The sequence below is a fragment of the Mastigoproctus giganteus genome, chromosome 7 (genome assembly GCF_048544385.1).
Source record: "Mastigoproctus giganteus isolate SK-2022 chromosome 7, ASM4854438v1, whole genome shotgun sequence".
NCBI lineage: Eukaryota > Metazoa > Arthropoda > Arachnida > Uropygi > Thelyphonidae > Mastigoproctus > Mastigoproctus giganteus.
This window is the reverse complement of record NC_143581.1, coordinates 209089426-209108557: the sequence shown is the minus strand read 5'-3', so window position 1 is coordinate 209108557 and position 19132 is coordinate 209089426. Positions and strand designations below refer to the sequence as shown.

The window sequence follows — 19132 nt, the reverse complement described above, 5'->3', positions numbered from 1 at the left end:
AATTTATACAAAAATTAATCTTTTAACCACACAATTCTTTACAGCTAATTTTTAAACTATCAAATAAAATTTAATATTAGATTAAAAATTATCTCCAAAAGGTTATTTATAATAATTATAAAAAAAACAATCATCTTTGGGGACATGCAACAACAATCTGAGAAGGGTAGAGAGGCATAACCAAAAGAAACACATTGAATATTTTTGAATATTGAATTTTTTTTTTTAAAAAAGTGTATATTTTTATAAATAAAAATATTCACTAAATAAATCAGTATAAATAAATTTCAAAGCAAAGTGAACTGATATTAATAATCATCATTCACTTTTCCTCTCATATGTTCTACTCTGAGTAGAACATAAGCTGATCTTGATTCCACATTAATGAGATACATGCCACTCCATCTAGCTGTCCACAGCTGGGTAAGTACAATTATGTACTAGTTCAACCAATCTAGATGGGAGTGAGTTAAATTTGAATGGCTTTAGATGGATAAGTTAATCTGAAGTAGGATTTTATTCAAGTAGTGCTGCACAATTTTGGGAATTTAATGTAGTCCATGTTTTGATAGGGATTTTAAAACCCTTATCAAAAGAAGATGAATAGATGAAGATGAATCACTGCTAGCAATATTCCTGTATATCACTGGAATTAGACAAAGGTGTGATATAAACTTTGAGAGGGTTGGGCCCTTTTTACACACATCATTGGAAGGTAACTTTGAGAGGGTAGGCTCTTTTTGCATCATCATTTGTAATTGTTCCACTGTTCCAGAGGGCGAAGTAAGAAGCCTTGCCACCATGTCCTGTCCATGTACTTCTCTTCGTTGTTGATTTCACTCCAGTTTCCTCCTCTCTTAATTAGATCAGTTTTTATCATGTCCTGCCACCTCATTCTTGGTCTTCCCCTTGGTCTTTTGTCCTTTAGTTGCAATTCAAATATTCTTCTTGACAAATGACTCTCGTTCATCCTCTTGATGTGTCCAAGCCATCTCAAACAGGATCTTTCACAATCCTACTCTGGAGCTTTTATAGCTGAATTACCTGAATTCTCTCCCTAATTGCATCATTCCTGATTTTGTGACAAAATCTTCATTGTGACAAAATCAGGAATGATGATTTTGTTAAGCCATTCTCAACAAGATTGCTAATAACCTATGTGACTACTTTTCATCAAGTTGAAGGGAATACATTTATTGAGAGTGGAAGCTGATTTGCATATTAGCTGATCTTATCAGTTAATATGCAAATCAGCTTCCACCCTTCTGATAAATGTAATTTTGAAAGCTGCAAAATTTTTATTGCTAACATTATTTTTTCTTTATTTGAAAATCCATCAAAAGCTTGATCAACATTTGCAATGAATACTTCTTTAACAAACTTTGGTAAGTTTGTTAAAAAGCTTAGTAAGTTTAGTAACTCTATAAGCTTAGTAAATGTATATTTCCATGCTGGAAACTGATTTCAAATCACTAAAATTTCTTTTCCCTCAGTTCTGAACATGGTGGATAATTCTTATATTAATCATGAAATGCTTTTGGTATTCTCTCTTCAGAATTCACACTATTAGAGCAGAGTAAACAAATACACTTTTATTTAACATAAAAAAAAAAAATCTTTAACCAATTCAGTTTTATAACTGAATCTTATACACTAATCCACTTGTAGCCGCATATCGCACTGAGTGTTTGAATCTATGACACCACAAAATATGGTAACGTTCTTATAATCTTTATCTTGCAAACTCCTCTCACCATATGTAGACATTCTGGAATATAATCTAAAAATTTATTCAAATTTAACTGTCTAGTGAGCATGTCAAAAAAAACTATGCCCACACATATTTTGCAGTAAGCTGGTCACCAATCTACCTCTGCATGGGTGAGAAACAATTTAACAGTTTTTAAACATTTTGTAGACAGCCAATACAAAATTAATTTCTTTGCACAATGCCAAATACAAGCAATCCTAATTTCATTCTAAAAATTTAGAATGTACACTGTTCCCATTTATTTCAAAAAATAAACTTACCAATGATGGGTTAGGTTGCTAATCTTTTTCACTGGCTTATTTACTTGTGCTAGGATAAAACTGTGTCTGACAGTTTGTTGCTGGTGCAAGAGAATATTACTGTGGACACGACTCTTTCACAAGATTGTAGGGTGCAGAGTGAGCTACATTATACATTTATTAAGCTTTCATTTAATTCATTTTTTAAATTAAATTTGTGTAAATAAAGTTTAAAATGAAATATACTTACATCAAAACAGAGAAGAGAATCAATTAATTCCTGAAGCATAGGAAGTGTTTTTAAAAGCTAAAAAATTTAAAGAGAAAATATTTAAATTTTAGGAAAATACATGAAATATGAATTACTGTTTTTTTATATAACTGAACTATAATCATTCTGGTTACAGTTCTGTTATATATATAACTAAGTCTAATATATTAATACATAACTAATTCAAATCTAAAATTTAGCCTTAAACATCTAGAGTTTCTTTACTGATAAAACTAATTTTTAAACAAAACTGATTTAAGTATTAATGTTTATAGATCATGGATCAAGAGGAGTGAACATAATTTTTTAAAAAAATAAAATTGAGGAAATTAGCTTTTCTGAAAAATAAACCTTATAATATACATTAATGAACTTTCTTTAAAATTTTTTGATAGCATTATCACTTTTAATTGCACACATTTTAAGCTATTACTACTATAGGAGTGTCCAATAATAACTTAATATGTGCAATTCAAAGTGATAATGCTTTTCCAATGAAAATAGGGCAATAACACTTAAATTCTAGCACAAATATGTGAAGAAAACAATCCCTATAAAACAGACCTTGCCATTACATACATGAAATATGGTAGCATGGATAAATAAGAAATCTTTGAGCAAATGAAAATCACTGGATGTTATTTATTGATAGCATAGGCATTTTGCTACCAGAAAAGTAAACATCCTGAGTCTCAAAGGATATCATTCTGGTTACAAAATGCCTGTGGGATCAATAAGGACCAGGGTATGTCTGCCAGGGGCAAAAGTTGATGATGTTGTAGAACAGATATCATCTTTTAAGGGCACAAAGGGTGATATTGTTGTACAAGTTTGCACTAATGACATTAAGAGTAGGAGGTCTGCAGATTTACTTAACAAGTATAGGTCAATGCTGAAAAAAAGTTTTAAGTTAGGGTTAAATTTGAAAGTGTCTGAAATTCTGCCCAGACATGATAGGGGGGGGGGTATATGATGAGAGCCTTGCCAATCAATTCGGCCCTGGAAAGATTGTGCAAGGCTCGTGGGATACAATTTTTTCTCAGTGTGGCATGTGCTTGTTAACTGGAGTGATAGCTTCTACAGGGATGGGATGGGATTCACTTAAATAGAAGAGGTGCAAGAATGTTTGATGTGCTATCGGGGCAGTGTCAGGTGGGTCGGAAAACTGCTAGCTTTGGGGGATTCATAAACTAAAAGGTTAAAAGCAGCTGCAGGCAGAGGTGAAAGTGATCCTTGCATTTCTTCTATTAGAATGAGCAGCAGCCTGGAGTGCACATTAGGGTAACTAAGAATAAGTGCATGTACACCAATGCTAGAAGTACAGTAAATAAACTTGATGAATTTGAAGTGCTGGTCAAGACATCAAAGGCGGATACTGTTGGGTATCAGAGACGTGGTGTCACACAGATATTAGGAATGCAGAATTGGAATTTAGAGAGTACAATGTGTACAGAAAGGATAGGAAGAGAGGAGGGGTTATGATGTTACTTAAGAGAAACATAAAATCTAAGGAAGTACATTCAGTTGACATAGATGGACAGTGCAATGTTGAGTCAGTTTGGTGTGACATAAGCACTGGGAAAGTAAAAATGAGAGTAGGAGTGTGTTATAGGCCTAATGACTAATAAATACAATGAACAGTTGTGCAGAGAAATAGAGTGGGTCAGTAAATCAGAATGTCTTGTTATAGGGATTTTAACTTTCCAGATATTGACTGGAACTTGTGGATTGGTCACTTGTACACTAGCAAGACTTTTGTGGATACGTTAGAGAGGCAACTAGAGAGATTAATACTCTTGATCTGGTTATCAGCAGTGATTATTTGCGCATTAAGAATTTGCAGATAAAGGAACCACTAGGTGGCAGTGATCAAAGTGTACTGGTGTGGGATTTACTTAAAGATGTAACTACCATCAGGGGTAAAAGGAAGGGTTTTTGCTTTCGTAGAGGGGACTACAGTGATCTCAGAAATTTTTTAAATTCTGTACAGTGGGACCAACTGATGATGTTATCAACAGCAAATTCTAAGTGGGAAGCAGTCAAGGAACTAATCGTGGAAGATACTAGGCTTTTAATATTGATTAAGAAATATTGTTCAAGGTTAGGCCTAAATGGATGTCAGATGAACTAATGAGACTCGTGGCAGAGAATAAAAATGCATGGGATGCATATAAATTATCAGGCAACACAGAAGCTTATGGCAGATATAAGCTAATCTGTAATCAAATCACAAAGGAGATTAGGCAAGCAAATGCAGATTACAAGAAATCTTTGGAAAAGGATGCTAAGAAAAACAGCAAGGTCTGTAATCAAGTCACAAAGGAGATTAGGCAAGCAAAGGCAGATTACAAACAATCTTTGGCAAAGGATGCTAAGAAAAACAGCAAGGACTTCTTTACAGATATAAACTCTAGAAGGAAGGGGATGAATCAGATTGGTCCACTTCATATCGATGGTTTGACCATTGATGATCCAGCTCAGATAGCTGATAATCCGAATGAGTATTTTGCATCTACATTCACACAAGGCGTTAAGGGAGGAAAATGCCAGAGGTTTATCAAACTGTAACAGGGTGCTTAATGATTTTGTAATAACAAAGAGCACAGTGGAGGTGAAATTGTTGAAGTTAAACATAAAAAAAAGGCACCTGGGGGTGGATGGGATCTATCCAGTTATATTAAAGGAGGCAGCAAAGGAAGTAAGCAAACCCTTAGCCATAATTATGAGAGCATCCTTGGACTCAGCAGTAGTCCCCAAGACTGTAAATGTGCAAATGTATCCCCAATTCACAAAGGAGGATCTAGAGGTGACAAAAGTAATTGCAGACCAGTTAGTTAAACTTCTGTTGCGAGTAAAATAATGGAGTCCGTGGTTAAAGATGCATTGAAGGAATGCAGTAATAATTCAGACACAGCATTGGTTTAAGGGGAAATCTTGTCTGAAAAATCTGATAAGACACTATGATCTGGTTATATATGAACTGGATGCAAAAAATAATTTTGATATCATATACTTGAATTTCAGGAAAGATTGACACTGTTGCGCATGGAAGACTACTGTACAAATTGGAGCAATATAGTATTAAGGGTAAGTTGCTACAATGGACAAAAGGCTAGTTGAGTGGGAGAAGACAGAGTGGCAATCAATGGACGCGGCTCTTTGTGGACTAATGTTATTAGTGGAGTACCCCAGGGTTCGGTGTTGGGTCCACTGCTGTTTTGTATATTTATCAATGATATTGATGAAGGTATATCAGTCTTAATATCAAAGTTTGCAGATGATACAAAGGTTGGCAGGGTTGTTAATGACAGTGTGCTACTACAACAGGATCTAGAAATTTTGGGAAGGTGAGCTGAGAAGTGGCAACTGAAGTTTAACATTGACAAATGCAAAGTACTGCATATGGGTAGAAGTAACCCCAGAGGAACGTACCAACTGTGTGGTACTACACTTAGGGTGGTAGAAAATGAAAAAGAACTGGGAGTGACTGTACAGTTAGATATGTAGTTTTCTGAGCAATGCAGACAGGCTGCTGGAGCAGGTCATGTGGTATTATCAATGATATACAGGAATTTTGCTAGTAGGGAAAAGGAGGTAATTATCCCTTTGTATAAAGCAATTGTCAGACCACACCTTGAGTACTGCATACATGTCTGGAGGCCTCATTTTAGGAAATGATGTTGTAGAGTTACTTGAGCATGTCCAGAGAAGGGCAACAAGGTTGGTGAGGGGAACCAAGGGGTCCTCCTACCTAGAAAGGCTTAAGTTTTGCAAATTGCAGCAGCTGGACACTAGGCACCTGCAAGGTGATCCGATTGAGGTGTATACAGCTTTGAATGGGTTGAGCACACTGAATTCTGATGGGATTCTTCCCCTTGCTCAGATTACGAGCCTGAGGGGGCATAAATTCAAATTGAGGAAAGACAGTTGTTGAATAGATGTGCAGAAATTTTCCTTTAGCCAGTGGGTGGTTAATTGCTGGAACAAACTTTCCTCCATAGTTGAGGAAGTTGATAGCTTAAATAAATTCCAAGGAGGAACCGGACAAACTTTTACTGGGAATGGATGTGTGAAAATGTTTTGTTTTTTGGTTGATGCTACATAACTCATATGCATGCTTTATTCCATCACATGCCTCCATTACTATTACGATTATTACTATTACATATATAAAACTTCTAAGAGTATGAAAGAATTTATTTTATTTATGGATGAGTAATGCACACACATCATTTCTACTACCAAGGTAGTTTTAATGCATTGCTTGATTATATCTCATATTGTGAATACCTTCACAATGAGCACTACCAATTGCACTATCTCAAATAAGTAACGGTTCACCTATGGTGAAGACTAATGTTACTTATTCTCGGTGGATACCACCACCCAGACGGCACCATTTCAAAGCTTACTGGCTTCTCATCAGTGGGTGGCCAGGTACCCTGTTGTTGCAACCCAGTTATGAAGTGACAACCCAGTTATGAAGTATAACTCCACATTATGAGCGATGCCTGATGGTGTGCATGGTTTAATCTAGAAGATATTTCTTGGCTAAATGCCTGAGTATAAAGGACTTTATTTATGCATGGGTAATGTATACACCGTATCTGCCGAGAATAAGTAGTCTTCCCCATAGGTGAAGTGTTATTTATTCGAGGTAGTGCAATACCATGGAAACTCGTTGTGAAGGTATTCACAATATGAGAAATAATCAAGTGATGCATTAAAACCACCTCGGTAGCAGAAATGATGTGTGTGCATTACCCATGTATAAATAAATTCCTTCAACATTAAATTAAACAATGATTACATTTTTCTAATTATAATAACTATTTATTTTCAAGTTTTTAAAATATTCAGGTACACGTTATGCAACAAACTTACTTCATAGTATACTTTCACCAGAATCAAGTTCAACTGTTTTTAACCCTGCATTAGCTGTGGGAAAATGCTAAATTCCTCTGTACCATGAAAATTTTGAAAAAAAAAATCTAAATTGTTCGTTTTTTGATGCCACCTATAACCCAACCTATAAATATGAAAAATCAAAAAAAAAAAAAAAAACCGAACCTTTTCTGAACACAAATATGAAAAATCAAGTTCTACATTAAAAACATATTTTTAATTATTTTTGAAAATTAAAACTCACTTTAGACCTGTCAGAGAGCAAATTAAAATTTAAAAACCACACTCTTCAATCAATGCTTTGATTCAAGGAGGAGTGCCTCACTAACAGTGGTTCTCACTGCATGTAATGTGAACTGCACACAAAGTTTGATTCCAGACAATGCATCAATGTCGTGAAGCCAGAGAGTATTACCGAATGGAGGAAAGCACATGACAATAAAGTGAAATTACTATCTCTTCATGATATGTGTCAATCATAGTGTTCATATAATTACGTTTAACTTAATCATGAAATTTTACTAATTGTGCAATAATTAAGACATTTATAGCATTTTCTGCAAACAATTCAATGAAACCATTTTCAACAAGAGGTATTAGGTATTTCAGCTGTGTGGATGGAGTAAATGAAGCACAAAAACGCTGTTAGTTACATGGGGGTGAATCAACCCCAAAGATTCTTTCAAGACTGCAGTCTTGTTTAAATCATAGTTGCACTTGCTGTTTATCATGCTTTATTTTTAAATCTGATTTAAAACACCAATTACACCCCACTTTTTCACAAGTAAAAAGTATTCTGAATAAACAAGACATGCAATCTTGCTACAAAATACAAAATCCCAAAAAAGCAAATCCTTTGTGGTACAATTAACAGCAGCAAAATCCAAGTAAGAGGTATTTTTATTCTCTTAACAAAAAGGAAACAAAGGATATAATGCACAGGTTACACTGTACAAACAAAGAATTCTTACCCATTTTCTACCAAGAAAAGATGTCACGCATCTAAATTTAGCAAGAGGTGATAGCTGATAACAGGCAATGAATAGCAGAGCTATATACTCATATGTAATTGCCACCAGGCTGCATTCTAGTAAGAGAGTTTCTCAATCTTGTTTTGTATATGCTTTGGCCATATTTAAAAATTGTTCTCTTTGACACCTGTTACTTTTAAGAATGAGTGGTTTCTGCAAGCCACATGAAATTATTCTGCAGACAGCATGTGGCCAAAGAGACCCCTTATCTATTGTTAGAGACACCTTACCTAAGTTATTCCAAACTATTCTACAAAACAAAAGTTACTGCAAACTGTTACACATCAGATTTTTTGATATGTAGCCATTTATTGAAACCTCTATTGTTAATGAAGCTTCTTAACTATAAAGCGTTCAGGGCTAAAGCCTCAAGCTATGTATAAGTTAAGTGCGATAGCACATTAATACATAGCCAAATCTGAATTAACAGAATATTTACAAGGCGGCATCGTTTTAAGTTATATCTCATATTGAGACTATAAAAACGTTTAGGGCTAAAGCCTCAATCTACGAAAAAGTCTACACTATGTATAAGTTACGTGCGCTAAACGCTTTATAGTCTAAACACATCATACACCATCAGGCATCTCTCATATTGTAGAGTTATACTTCATAACTGTTTTGCCACCATTGCATCACTTGGGTACCTACCTACCCACCAAAGGAGGGCCAAACAGCCCTGAAACTGGCACCGTGTGGGTGGTGGTATCCATCTGAGAATAAATAACATTAGTCTTCTCCTCAGGTGAAGCGTTACTTATTCGAAGTAGTGCATATAATGGCAACTCATTGTGAAGGTATTCACAATATGAGATATAACTTAAAACAATGCTGCCTTGCAAATATTCTGTTAATTCAGATTTGGCTATGTATTAATGATGCTATTGCACTTAACTTATACATAGACCGAAGCTTCTTAATTAATGAAGAGGAATATTTACTATCAAGCTGAGCTAGAACCCTTTTGCTATGAGAGTTTTAAAAAAATTGAAATGCACTGTTTAGTCATGGTAGACAACTTTGTAATAAATCTGCCATATACAGTTTTACTTCTCTAGATTATCACTTTATTCTGAAAACAGTGACAAGAGGAGAACAAAGATATTGAGCCACACTAAAAAAAAGAGTGAAGGTCATACTGCCAGCCTATTACTAGTAATAGGCTGTTACAGAATTCCTTCTATAATGATGTCAATATATCAGCATACATTACAAATTTAAAATTAAAAATTTCAGCTTAGCATAGACTAAATGTTCATGCAAATTGTAATAAGAGGTGCATGGATTAGAAGAGAAAGATTTTCTACAGGAAAATTTATTTCCAGGATAGAGGTTTCAAGTTATGCAAAAATTTTTGGGAATTCCTCATGTGACATAGGAGGATACATACACTGTTAATAACCTCTCTCTCTCTCTCTCTCTCTCTCTCTCTCTCTCTCTCTCTCTCTCTCTCTCTCTCTCTCTCTCTCTCTCTCTCTCCCTCCCCCACTACTCAAACATCTTTACCTATGCATTTTCTAGCATTTCAAAGTATGCATAAAACTGGTTACAGATAATAAATAAGATTAATAGTCTAATAATCATATTGTGAATAATTGCATGAGGAAAAACTTACAGTATCTGTGCTCATATTCTTAAATACTCCTTCCTCCTTTCTGAAAAAGAAAGATTTTAAACTGCTTAATATGGTCAAGACATAAAAAGATTAATTCACATCTAGTTTATAATCAAAGCCTAACAGAAAACAATTCATTATATAGTAAAATCTTGTTAATACAAACTCAGTTTATACAAAGTACTTGTTTATATGAAGCACATATGAAAATCCTTTTACATATCCTTTCCCCTATGAAAGGATAGACTTTTCTATGTAAATATATTCGTTATTTACAAAATTCGGTTAATATGTATTACAAAGTTCTTTTTCACCCCGTGAGAAACAAATATTGTAATTTTGTATATGTTTAATGCAAATCTTGGCAGAGCAATCCGATTATTGCCCCCGGCCTCCTGGCTCCCTACATCCCGAAGGATGGCACTGACTTGTTAGAAATTAGTTTTGTGTAAACAAAAGCAGTTTATGGTAGCTACAATGTCAAGTGCACTCCGAAAAACATCTTTCTGAAGGATGATGTTGTTAAACAAAAGAATAAAAAGTTTTTCTAAGTTGTTTACATGCACTCCCTCGCTCTCCATGGGAATAAGGTCAATTGCAATTGTTACTCCAGTTCAAAGAGTTTTCTGCTATTGTATACAGTAATCTATTTTTTGTGCCATTTTATTTGAGCTGATGTCTTTTTCAGAACTTGTGTCTTTAATTTAATTTAAAATTTGTTTATATTAAATCTTATCTAGCAGTGTTATGGCGACAAAACATAGACGGACAGAATTAAGCCTGGAAATTAAACTAAAAATTATACAAGAGGCTGATAGGATGGAAAGAAGCTTGTTTGTTTGTTATTTGGTTTTTAGGAGCATTAGCAACTAAGGCCATATTGCTCAGGGGATATGCGGTGGTCATTCCCTGACCTTTCCGCATCTTCCATATTTAGTGGTCACGGGCTCGAACCCCAGTCTAATCAAGAAGCGTGTGCTATGCACTGCTGCTCCTGCCCACCTGGCTACAGAGGCGCCTATGGAAAGAAGAAAAACAGACATTGCAAAGCAATACAACATCCCTTTACCTATTTTATCTACAATACCGAAAAAAACTTGAAGTGCGTGACACTGGAGCAGCGATGAAAAACAGGAAACAAATTCGTGGTGCAAAACACGAGGAGCTTGAAACAAAACTTTGAGTGGTACCAAGAAATACTTGCATCTAATTTGCCAATATCAGGTCTGACTTTGCAAGAAAAGGCAAATTATCTAGCTCAGCAACATGGGATTAGCGATTTCAAATGCAGCAGTGGCTGGCTCCAAAAATTTAGACAGGAATAACTTGGTTTCACAAAATGTTTGTGGTGAGTCTGGATTAGTAGACAAAGAAAAGGGTACAGACCAGTTGTGTTCTGTACCATCCATCCTTGAAAAATATGGGACAAAGGATATTTTTAATCTTGACGAGACAGGTTTATTTTATAATTTGCTGTTCGAGAAGAGTCTTGTCATGGTAGAAAATTAAGTAAACAAAGATTCACTGTTCTGTTATGTTGCAATTCAGATGGCAGTACAAAACTATGCCGCACTTGTGATTGGTAAGTTTTTCAAGCCAAGATGTTTTAAAGCAGTTAACCAACTTTCCTGTGATTATGAGACCAATAGAACTGCTTGGCTTACAGTCAATTTTTCAGCATTAGTTATCAAAAATTGGACAGAAGAATGGCTTCAGAAAAAAGGAACATTTTGATGATTCTACACCGTTGTATAGCACATTCTGCCAAGACACTTAAGTTGAAAAATATATGGTGTTGTTTTTACCTACAATACCACCAGTTTAATGCAACCACTGGATCAAGGCATTATTTATAACCTCAAGAGAGCATATAGAGCCCGCCTGATAAAGTACTTGATCCGCAACATAGGAGGGAAATATTTGCAGCCAAATTGGAATGTCTCGGATGCTATCCGTAATCTTGTCATTGTTTGGGAAAGTATTACATCAAGTGTAATAATCAACTGCTTCGGAAAGATTGGCTTTGGAGAGAACATCATCGAAAAACATGGTCCAGCAGATGAATGTGATAGCAACAGTGAGGAATGGAGGAATTTGAAGAAGCATATGGATTTTGTTGGCGAATTTGAAGAGTTTGTGAAGGTGGATGAAGAAGTTGCTGCCACTGCAATGCCAACACCAGAAGAGCTGCTGGGTACCAAACAATACAATGATGTTTTTGTTACCTACCAGTGACGGCGAAAGTAAAGAAGCATGCACACTGCAATCTAAAAAAAAGATGCCCAAAATGCATTGAATATAATAGAGAATGTGTTGGCTTGCAGTAACGTTGATAAAGAAACAACTATTACATCTGTGCTGTAGTTAAAAATGCATATAGGCCAAACTGTGCAAACAACATTGGATTCTTTCTTTAAATTAGATTAATTTATTAAAAGTTAATGGTTTGTATGTCTCCTTTCATATTAGGATTTTAATTCTTTTTACTGTGATACTAAAATATTGTATATATCAAAATATATACTGTACAATATTTTCGTTTCCATTAATATTGCTTTTCTCTTAGTTTATCTTACAAATAAAATAAAATCTTTAAAAAATGTTATTCCTATTACTGTATTGTTAGACACAAGGCTTTTGTTTTTATTTCATTTTATTATTTTATTTATTTATTTTTGATATTATTATTATTTAATATTATTCTTAGATATACAGTTATGTACCAAAAAAAAAAAAACACTGTAAAATTGACACTTTTGGGGGACCTCGTTACTACAAACCGCGTTATTACAAAACGTGAAAATTTAGGTCCCTTGAACTTTGTATTAACAAGATTCCACTGTATAACCTATTCAGATATAATAATGGTTAAAATTATGCTTACCCTTCTACTGCTGCAATATTGCTGAGGAGAATAATTTCTTGACAGCAGCAGAAAGAGTCATTAGCACAACAGACAAAAGTGGAAAAATTCCACACTGAAAGGAAAGCTGCAGAGATTACCCAAGGAGAGAAACAGTCAGCCAAAAGTGAATAAAACTATAAAGAATGTTAAACAAGGCAGAAGGTCATCCTTAAATTAGTAATACTGCTGTCATATGAGTGGATATCTTTTATCCAGTCAAAAGCTTATTCTGAAGTTGAAGTAAATTATGAAGTTGGAGGGGAACTGATCACTTCCATCAAGTAATATCAAGTTTATTCTCTAATATGAAGAAATTGACCGAGAACACAGTTAACAAACACATGAACAGCAAATGAATGTTACAGTTAAGTTTATACTTGGCATGGTGCAATTCTGCTACCTAAATACCAAGGTACCTAATAACCAAAATAAAAATAAAATCATAAAATTAAGAAATGAACAGAGCAACACTCACTCTTGGCAGTGCAAATGCATGACACTCCCACTCAAAAACAAGCACCCTCACATTCACTAAAGTATGAGTACCACTTTCACAATAAATGGAATCAAATAGACTCCAAATCAGCACTTCTGAACCACAAAAATAAATTTATGGCATTCACAAGTGCTGATGGCCACTGGAGATGTTATTTGGTTTTTAGGAGCATTAACAACTAAGGCCATATTGCTCTGGGATATGCGGTGGTCATTCCCTGACCTTTCCGCATCCTCCGTATTTGGTGGTGACGGGCTCTAACCCCGGTCTAATCAAGAAGCGTGTGCTACGCACTGCTGCTGCTCTTTCCCACCTGGCTACGGAGGCGCCTATTCAAGCAGCAGAATCACACCTGGCCAAGTATTACCCTAACTGTAGCACAGATTTTCTGTATTAGTTTCACGGTACATTTAGTGTTCCTTTTTCTACAATAGTCACAGAAATGTAATCAAGTTTGTCTTTATGGTAAAGTCACATGAATATATGTTTTAAAATGTATTTCTATAATTTATATTTGTTTTAAATATCAATAGTAAATATACAGAAGGATAGCATTATTTTTGTACTAGACAAAAAGTGAACAAGATACATGGGCAATGAGTATTAGTCAGTGCAGCACTTACCTTCCAGTATGCTCAGCATGTCATAATGCAGATGTATACTATGTTTCCCGAATCCCTCATTTAATGAGCTTCAATTGTATTTTAATAATATACTAGGGGGTTTTGCTCACACACCCTGTGCACACTTTTCTACATAAAATGTAGAGGCATACAGAGAAGTCAAATCTTTTCTACGTAAAAGACACCTGTAGAAACATGCTGGTCGATATCTAATCAGGAAATGACATGTAATTATTTACCTGTGCATTTGTAGTGCACGCAGAATTCGAGGTCGAATAAATATCATGGTAAAACTCCAGAATTGTGTACACCCTCCAACATGGCAGCAAACAAAACAGATGACAAGATGTGACTCCCATTTTTCGACAAACTGACAGAAACAAAGCAGTGATTGGCATATGCCACTGCTTTCCCCGCCCACTGTCCTCCTAAGTTGATATGCCTAAGGTGTTCCCCCCCCACATTTTCTGATGTTTTTAATCAGGAACTCTTTTTCCCATTTTAAAACAGCAAGATGAAGGGATAAATACCCTACCTTTGCTAAGCCTCCTCCCTCCTCGACGACACAAAACAATCAGAAAAGGGAGGTGCCTTCACCTGTCAATTATTGTCGTCTTCCTCGCTTTCATCCTGCCAGTGTATACTATATTGGACTTCACCCAATATCACTATGTAATTATTTACCTGCATTTACATAGATCACTTAGGAAAAGGCCTTTTGCTTTGGGTTCCATAATACACGAGGAATATTGTTGCATCCGAAACAGCAGGACTAAAATATTTAACTGAAATATTTACAAAATACTAAATTACGGTATTTACAAATATAGAATACAGTAAATCCCCGCTATTCGCGGTATCTGTATTCATGGTTTCGCGGTCGCTGATTTAATATAAAATGAAACCTAAAAGAAAATGTGAATTTTAAAGCGCAGTGAACATTTTCCGCCATAAAAAAACATGGGCGTGGCTGAAATTATCTTTCCCGGTCAAAACAGGGCTCGGTGAGTGGGGGGAGAGGGGTGACAAAATCGCAAGCGTGGATGTTTCTCACTAATCCTTGTTCAGTATGTGTTATGCACTTGTCATGGAAGGTTTCATCGTTTGCTTTTAATTTATATGCTTATAAATTGAATAATTTATCAATTAATAAATTGATATGCTTACAAAAGTGATAAATCTACCGTTTTGAAGTGTAAAACAGACTTTTTCGAGTGTGTTAATGGAAGAAAGTGACTTTATTGTGGACAAGTTCTTTCTAACCCGTACAAAAATATGGCTACGAATAACAAGGGAAATGTGAAAAGATCAAAGAAGGTGATGACATTAGTGTATAAAATTGAGTTATTAGATAAAATTTCTAATGGTGAAAGTGTCTCCTCAGTGGAAAAACATTATAAAATCAATGAGTCCACGGTACGATCAATCAAGAAATCGGAAGAATAAATCCGCCGTAGTGTCCGTGAAAACGTGCTAATTGCTTCAAAAATTTGCTCTGTAACTCGTAATGTTAAATTTAGAAAAAAAATGGAAAAGGCTTTAAATCTGTGGATAGAAGACCGAACTCAAAATAAAACTCCATTAAGTTCACTCATCATTCGTGAAAAGGCAAAACTCCTTTATCAACACTTTAGCGAAACTGGTGATAGCACTGGCAGGATAAGTTTTTTAGCTAGCAAAGGCGCTGGTTTGAAAGATTTGTTTGAAATTTTTAATAAATATTACATTTAATATTAAATTGTTTCTTATTTTCATTTCGATGCCATATGCTTGCATTTAACTATGTACCGTACGTACATAGTCATATTATGAAGGTACATATAATATATACAGAAAAAATCTTAGACTAGTTTTTCTTATATATTTCATACTTTGGAATGGAACCCCTTTATTTCTATGGGAGCCATAACTCAGTATTCACGTTTTCGGTATTCACAGCATTTCTCAGGAACGTAACCCCCGCGAATAGTGGAGGTTTACTGTATTCATTAATATACAAAAAACATTACAATGGAACATCAAGCGTTAAACAGTGAATCATGTGCACGAGGTTGGTGAAGGTTATGGAAGCAGAGAGCGTTGGTGAATGCTCTCTTCTCCCATTGGCTCGAATAAATATCACCAGGAGGAAAACTTTTTTAATGTATAGATAGATATGTATATTAATCTTTATTAACTTTACATTACACTGACACTTCAAAGGCAATACGTACATAAAACGAAGTCTGAATTTTTTATGAACAGCCAATATACAAATATAACAGGCCTTACATTTTTGTAATGAAATTTGGATTCAACCTTTCAGTATCAATGGCCATGTGTGCTACCCCAAGACCACTTTCTTTTTTTTTTTTGGCATAAGCACATCACAAAATATTGCTTTCTCTGCATCTAAAATACTGGGTTATTCCGTTTTTTCTCAGTGTTACTTTTCTTCTAAACAGCTACTCATTCTGTATAAATCTCAAATCTAGCCCATCATGGAATATTGTTCCCACGTCTGGGGCAGTGACCTAAACAATGGAACATCAAGTACAGAAATTCAAGTCTAATGTCAACAAGTATCTTCTTTCATTATGTCACCTATCAACCCATGCAAGTACTATAGGTTCTAATATCTTTAGTGTTTGGGATTATATCTCGGCAACAACTCGGCGTTCTTGTGGGCCTATATGAGAGCTTGAAGGACAGGGTGGATGCCCTCGAAGAAACTAAATTGAGGGGCCCATCAAGCTCTCAGCTGCCCACATCAACGCCAGAGCTTGCACTTGGGCATCGCATGACACAGAGACAACCCCTAAGGCAGAATGCGCTGGTCCCGAAGGAACTAGTAGTTGTTGGCGACTCTATTGTCAGGGAAACGGGGAACATGCTTTGTAAAAAAGATAGGTGGAACAGGACCAGGGTATGTCTGCCAGGGGCAAAGGTTGATGACGTTGTAGAGCGAATATCATCTTTTAAGGGCACAAAAGGTGATATAGTTGTACACGTTGGCACTAATAATATTAAGAGTAGGAGACCGGCATAATTACTTAACAAGTACAGGTCACTGTTGAACAAAAGCCGAGAATTAGGGTTGAATTTGAAAGTGTCTGCAATTCTGCCCAGACACGATAGGAGGGAGTATATGATGAGAGCCTTGTCGATCAATTCGGCCCTGGAAAGATTGTGCAAGGCTCAAGGGGTAGAATTTTTTTCAGCCTGGACTGTACTTGTTAACAGGAGAGATTGCTTCTACAGGGATGGGATACACTTAAATAGAAAGGGTGCAAGAATATTTGCTGATGCTATCGAGGCAGTGTTAGGTGGGTCGGAAAACTGCTAGCTTGGGGGGAGACAAAGACCAATAGATTGACAGTAGCCACTGGCAGAGGTGAAAGAGATTCTTGCACTGCTTCTATTAGAATGAGCAGAAGCCTGAAAAACAAGATGCATGGTATTTCAGAGACTGCTGGGAGCCACTGCGGTACAAGTAAACACATGGGTTGTGTTAGGGCAGCTAAGAATAGAAACAGGTGCAGGTATACTTGCATGTACACCAATGCTAGGAGTTTAGTAAATAAATTTGATGAATTTGAGGTATTGCTCAAAACATCGAAGGCAGATATTGTTGGGATATCAGAGACGTGGTGTCACACAGATATAAGGGATGCAGAACTGCAATTTGGGGAGTACAACGTCTACAGAAAGGATAGACAGGATAGGAAGGGGGGAGGGGTTATGCTATTAGTTAAGAAACACATAAAAACCAAGGAAGTGAAGCCAGTCGACATCGCTGGACAGTGCAGTGTGGAGTCAGTTTGGTGTGACATAAACATTGGGAGATCAAAATTGAGAGTAGGAGTGTGCTATAGGCCTAATGACTCTGATGAGTATAATAAGGAACTGTACAGAGAAATAGAGTGGGCCAGTAAATCAGAGTGTCTTATAATGGGAGATTTTAATTTCCCAGATATTGACTGGAATTTGGGGGCTGGTTACTCACACACTAGCAGGGCTTTTGTGGATTTATTGGATGATTGTTTTCTACATCAGCATGTTCGGGAGGCAACTAGAGGGAGTAATACTCTTGATTTGATTATCAGCAGTGATTCTTCATGCATTAAGAATCTGCAGATAAATGAACCACTAGGTGGCAGTGATCACAGTGTGCTGAAGTGGGATTTACTCAAAGAGGTAACTACCATTAGGGGTAAAGGGAAGGGTTATTGCTTCCGTAAAGGTGACTACGATGGACTGAGACAGTATTTAAATTCTATACAGTGGGACCAACTGATGATGTTACCAACAGCAAATTCAAAATGGGAAGTATTCAAAGAACTTATCTTGGAAGCTACTAGGCTTTACATACCAACTAAGAAATATTGTTCAAGGTTTAGGCCAAAATGGATGTCAGATGAACTAATGAGGCATATGGCAGAGAAGAAAAATGCATGGGATACATACAAATTAACACACGACACAGAAGCCTATGATAGATATAAGTTGATATGCAACCAAGTTACAAAGGAGGTTAGGCAGGCGAAGGCAGATTACGAGAAATCCTTGGCAAGGGATGCAAAGAAAAACAGCAAAGAGTTCTTTACTTATGTAAACTCTAGAAGGAAGGGGATGAATCAGATTGGTCCACTTGATATTGATGGGTCAAGTGTTGATGATCCTGCTCAGGTAGCTAACAAACTAAATGAATATTTTGCATTGACATTCACACATGAGGAGTTATTCAGCGAGGGGAATGCCAGAGGTGTATTCAACTCTAGCAGTAAGCTACAGTATCTTGAAATAACTGGGAGTAAAGTGGAGGAGAAACTGTTGAAGATAAACACAAGAAAGGCACCCGGGGTGGATGGGATCTATCCAGTTATATTAAAGGAGGCAGCAAAGGAAGTAAGCAAACCCTTAGCCATAATTATGAGAGCTTCCTTGGACTCAGGGGAGAGGTACCCATAGACTGGAGATGTGCAAATGTGACCCCAATTCACAAAGGAGGATCAAAGGCTGACACAAGTAATTATAGACCTGTGAGCTTAACTTCTGTTCCAGGAAAATTAATGGAGGCACTGGTTAAAGAAGCACTGCAGGATCATTTAGACAAGACTTCAGTTATAGCTCAGACACAGCATGGTTTTGTTAAGGGGAAGTCTTGCCTGACCAACTTGATTGGACACTATGATGCAGTCACAAAAGAACTGGATGCAGGGAATAACTTTGATATTATATACTTGGATCTTAGAAAGGCTTTTGATACTGTTGCACATGGAAGACTGCTGCAAAAT

General features: G+C 36.1%; 1 protein-coding gene across 6 annotated transcripts in view; it reads right to left on the bottom strand.

The window, feature by feature from the left end:
• The window catches only part of LOC150083636 (phosphatidylinositol-binding clathrin assembly protein LAP-like), a 162471-nt gene that overhangs the window by 93629 nt on the left and 49710 nt on the right, over window positions 1–19132 (bottom strand). For all 6 annotated transcript variants that reach the window (XM_090377403.1, XM_090377402.1, XM_090377406.1 and 3 more), the window contains 2 exons: window positions 9833–9872; window positions 2261–2317 (listed from right to left, as the gene is read on the bottom strand). In XM_090377403.1, coding sequence (XP_090233529.1) covers window positions 2261–2317; window positions 9833–9872 — 97 coding nt within the window. The remainder of the gene's footprint in view (window positions 1–2260; window positions 2318–9832; window positions 9873–19132) is intronic.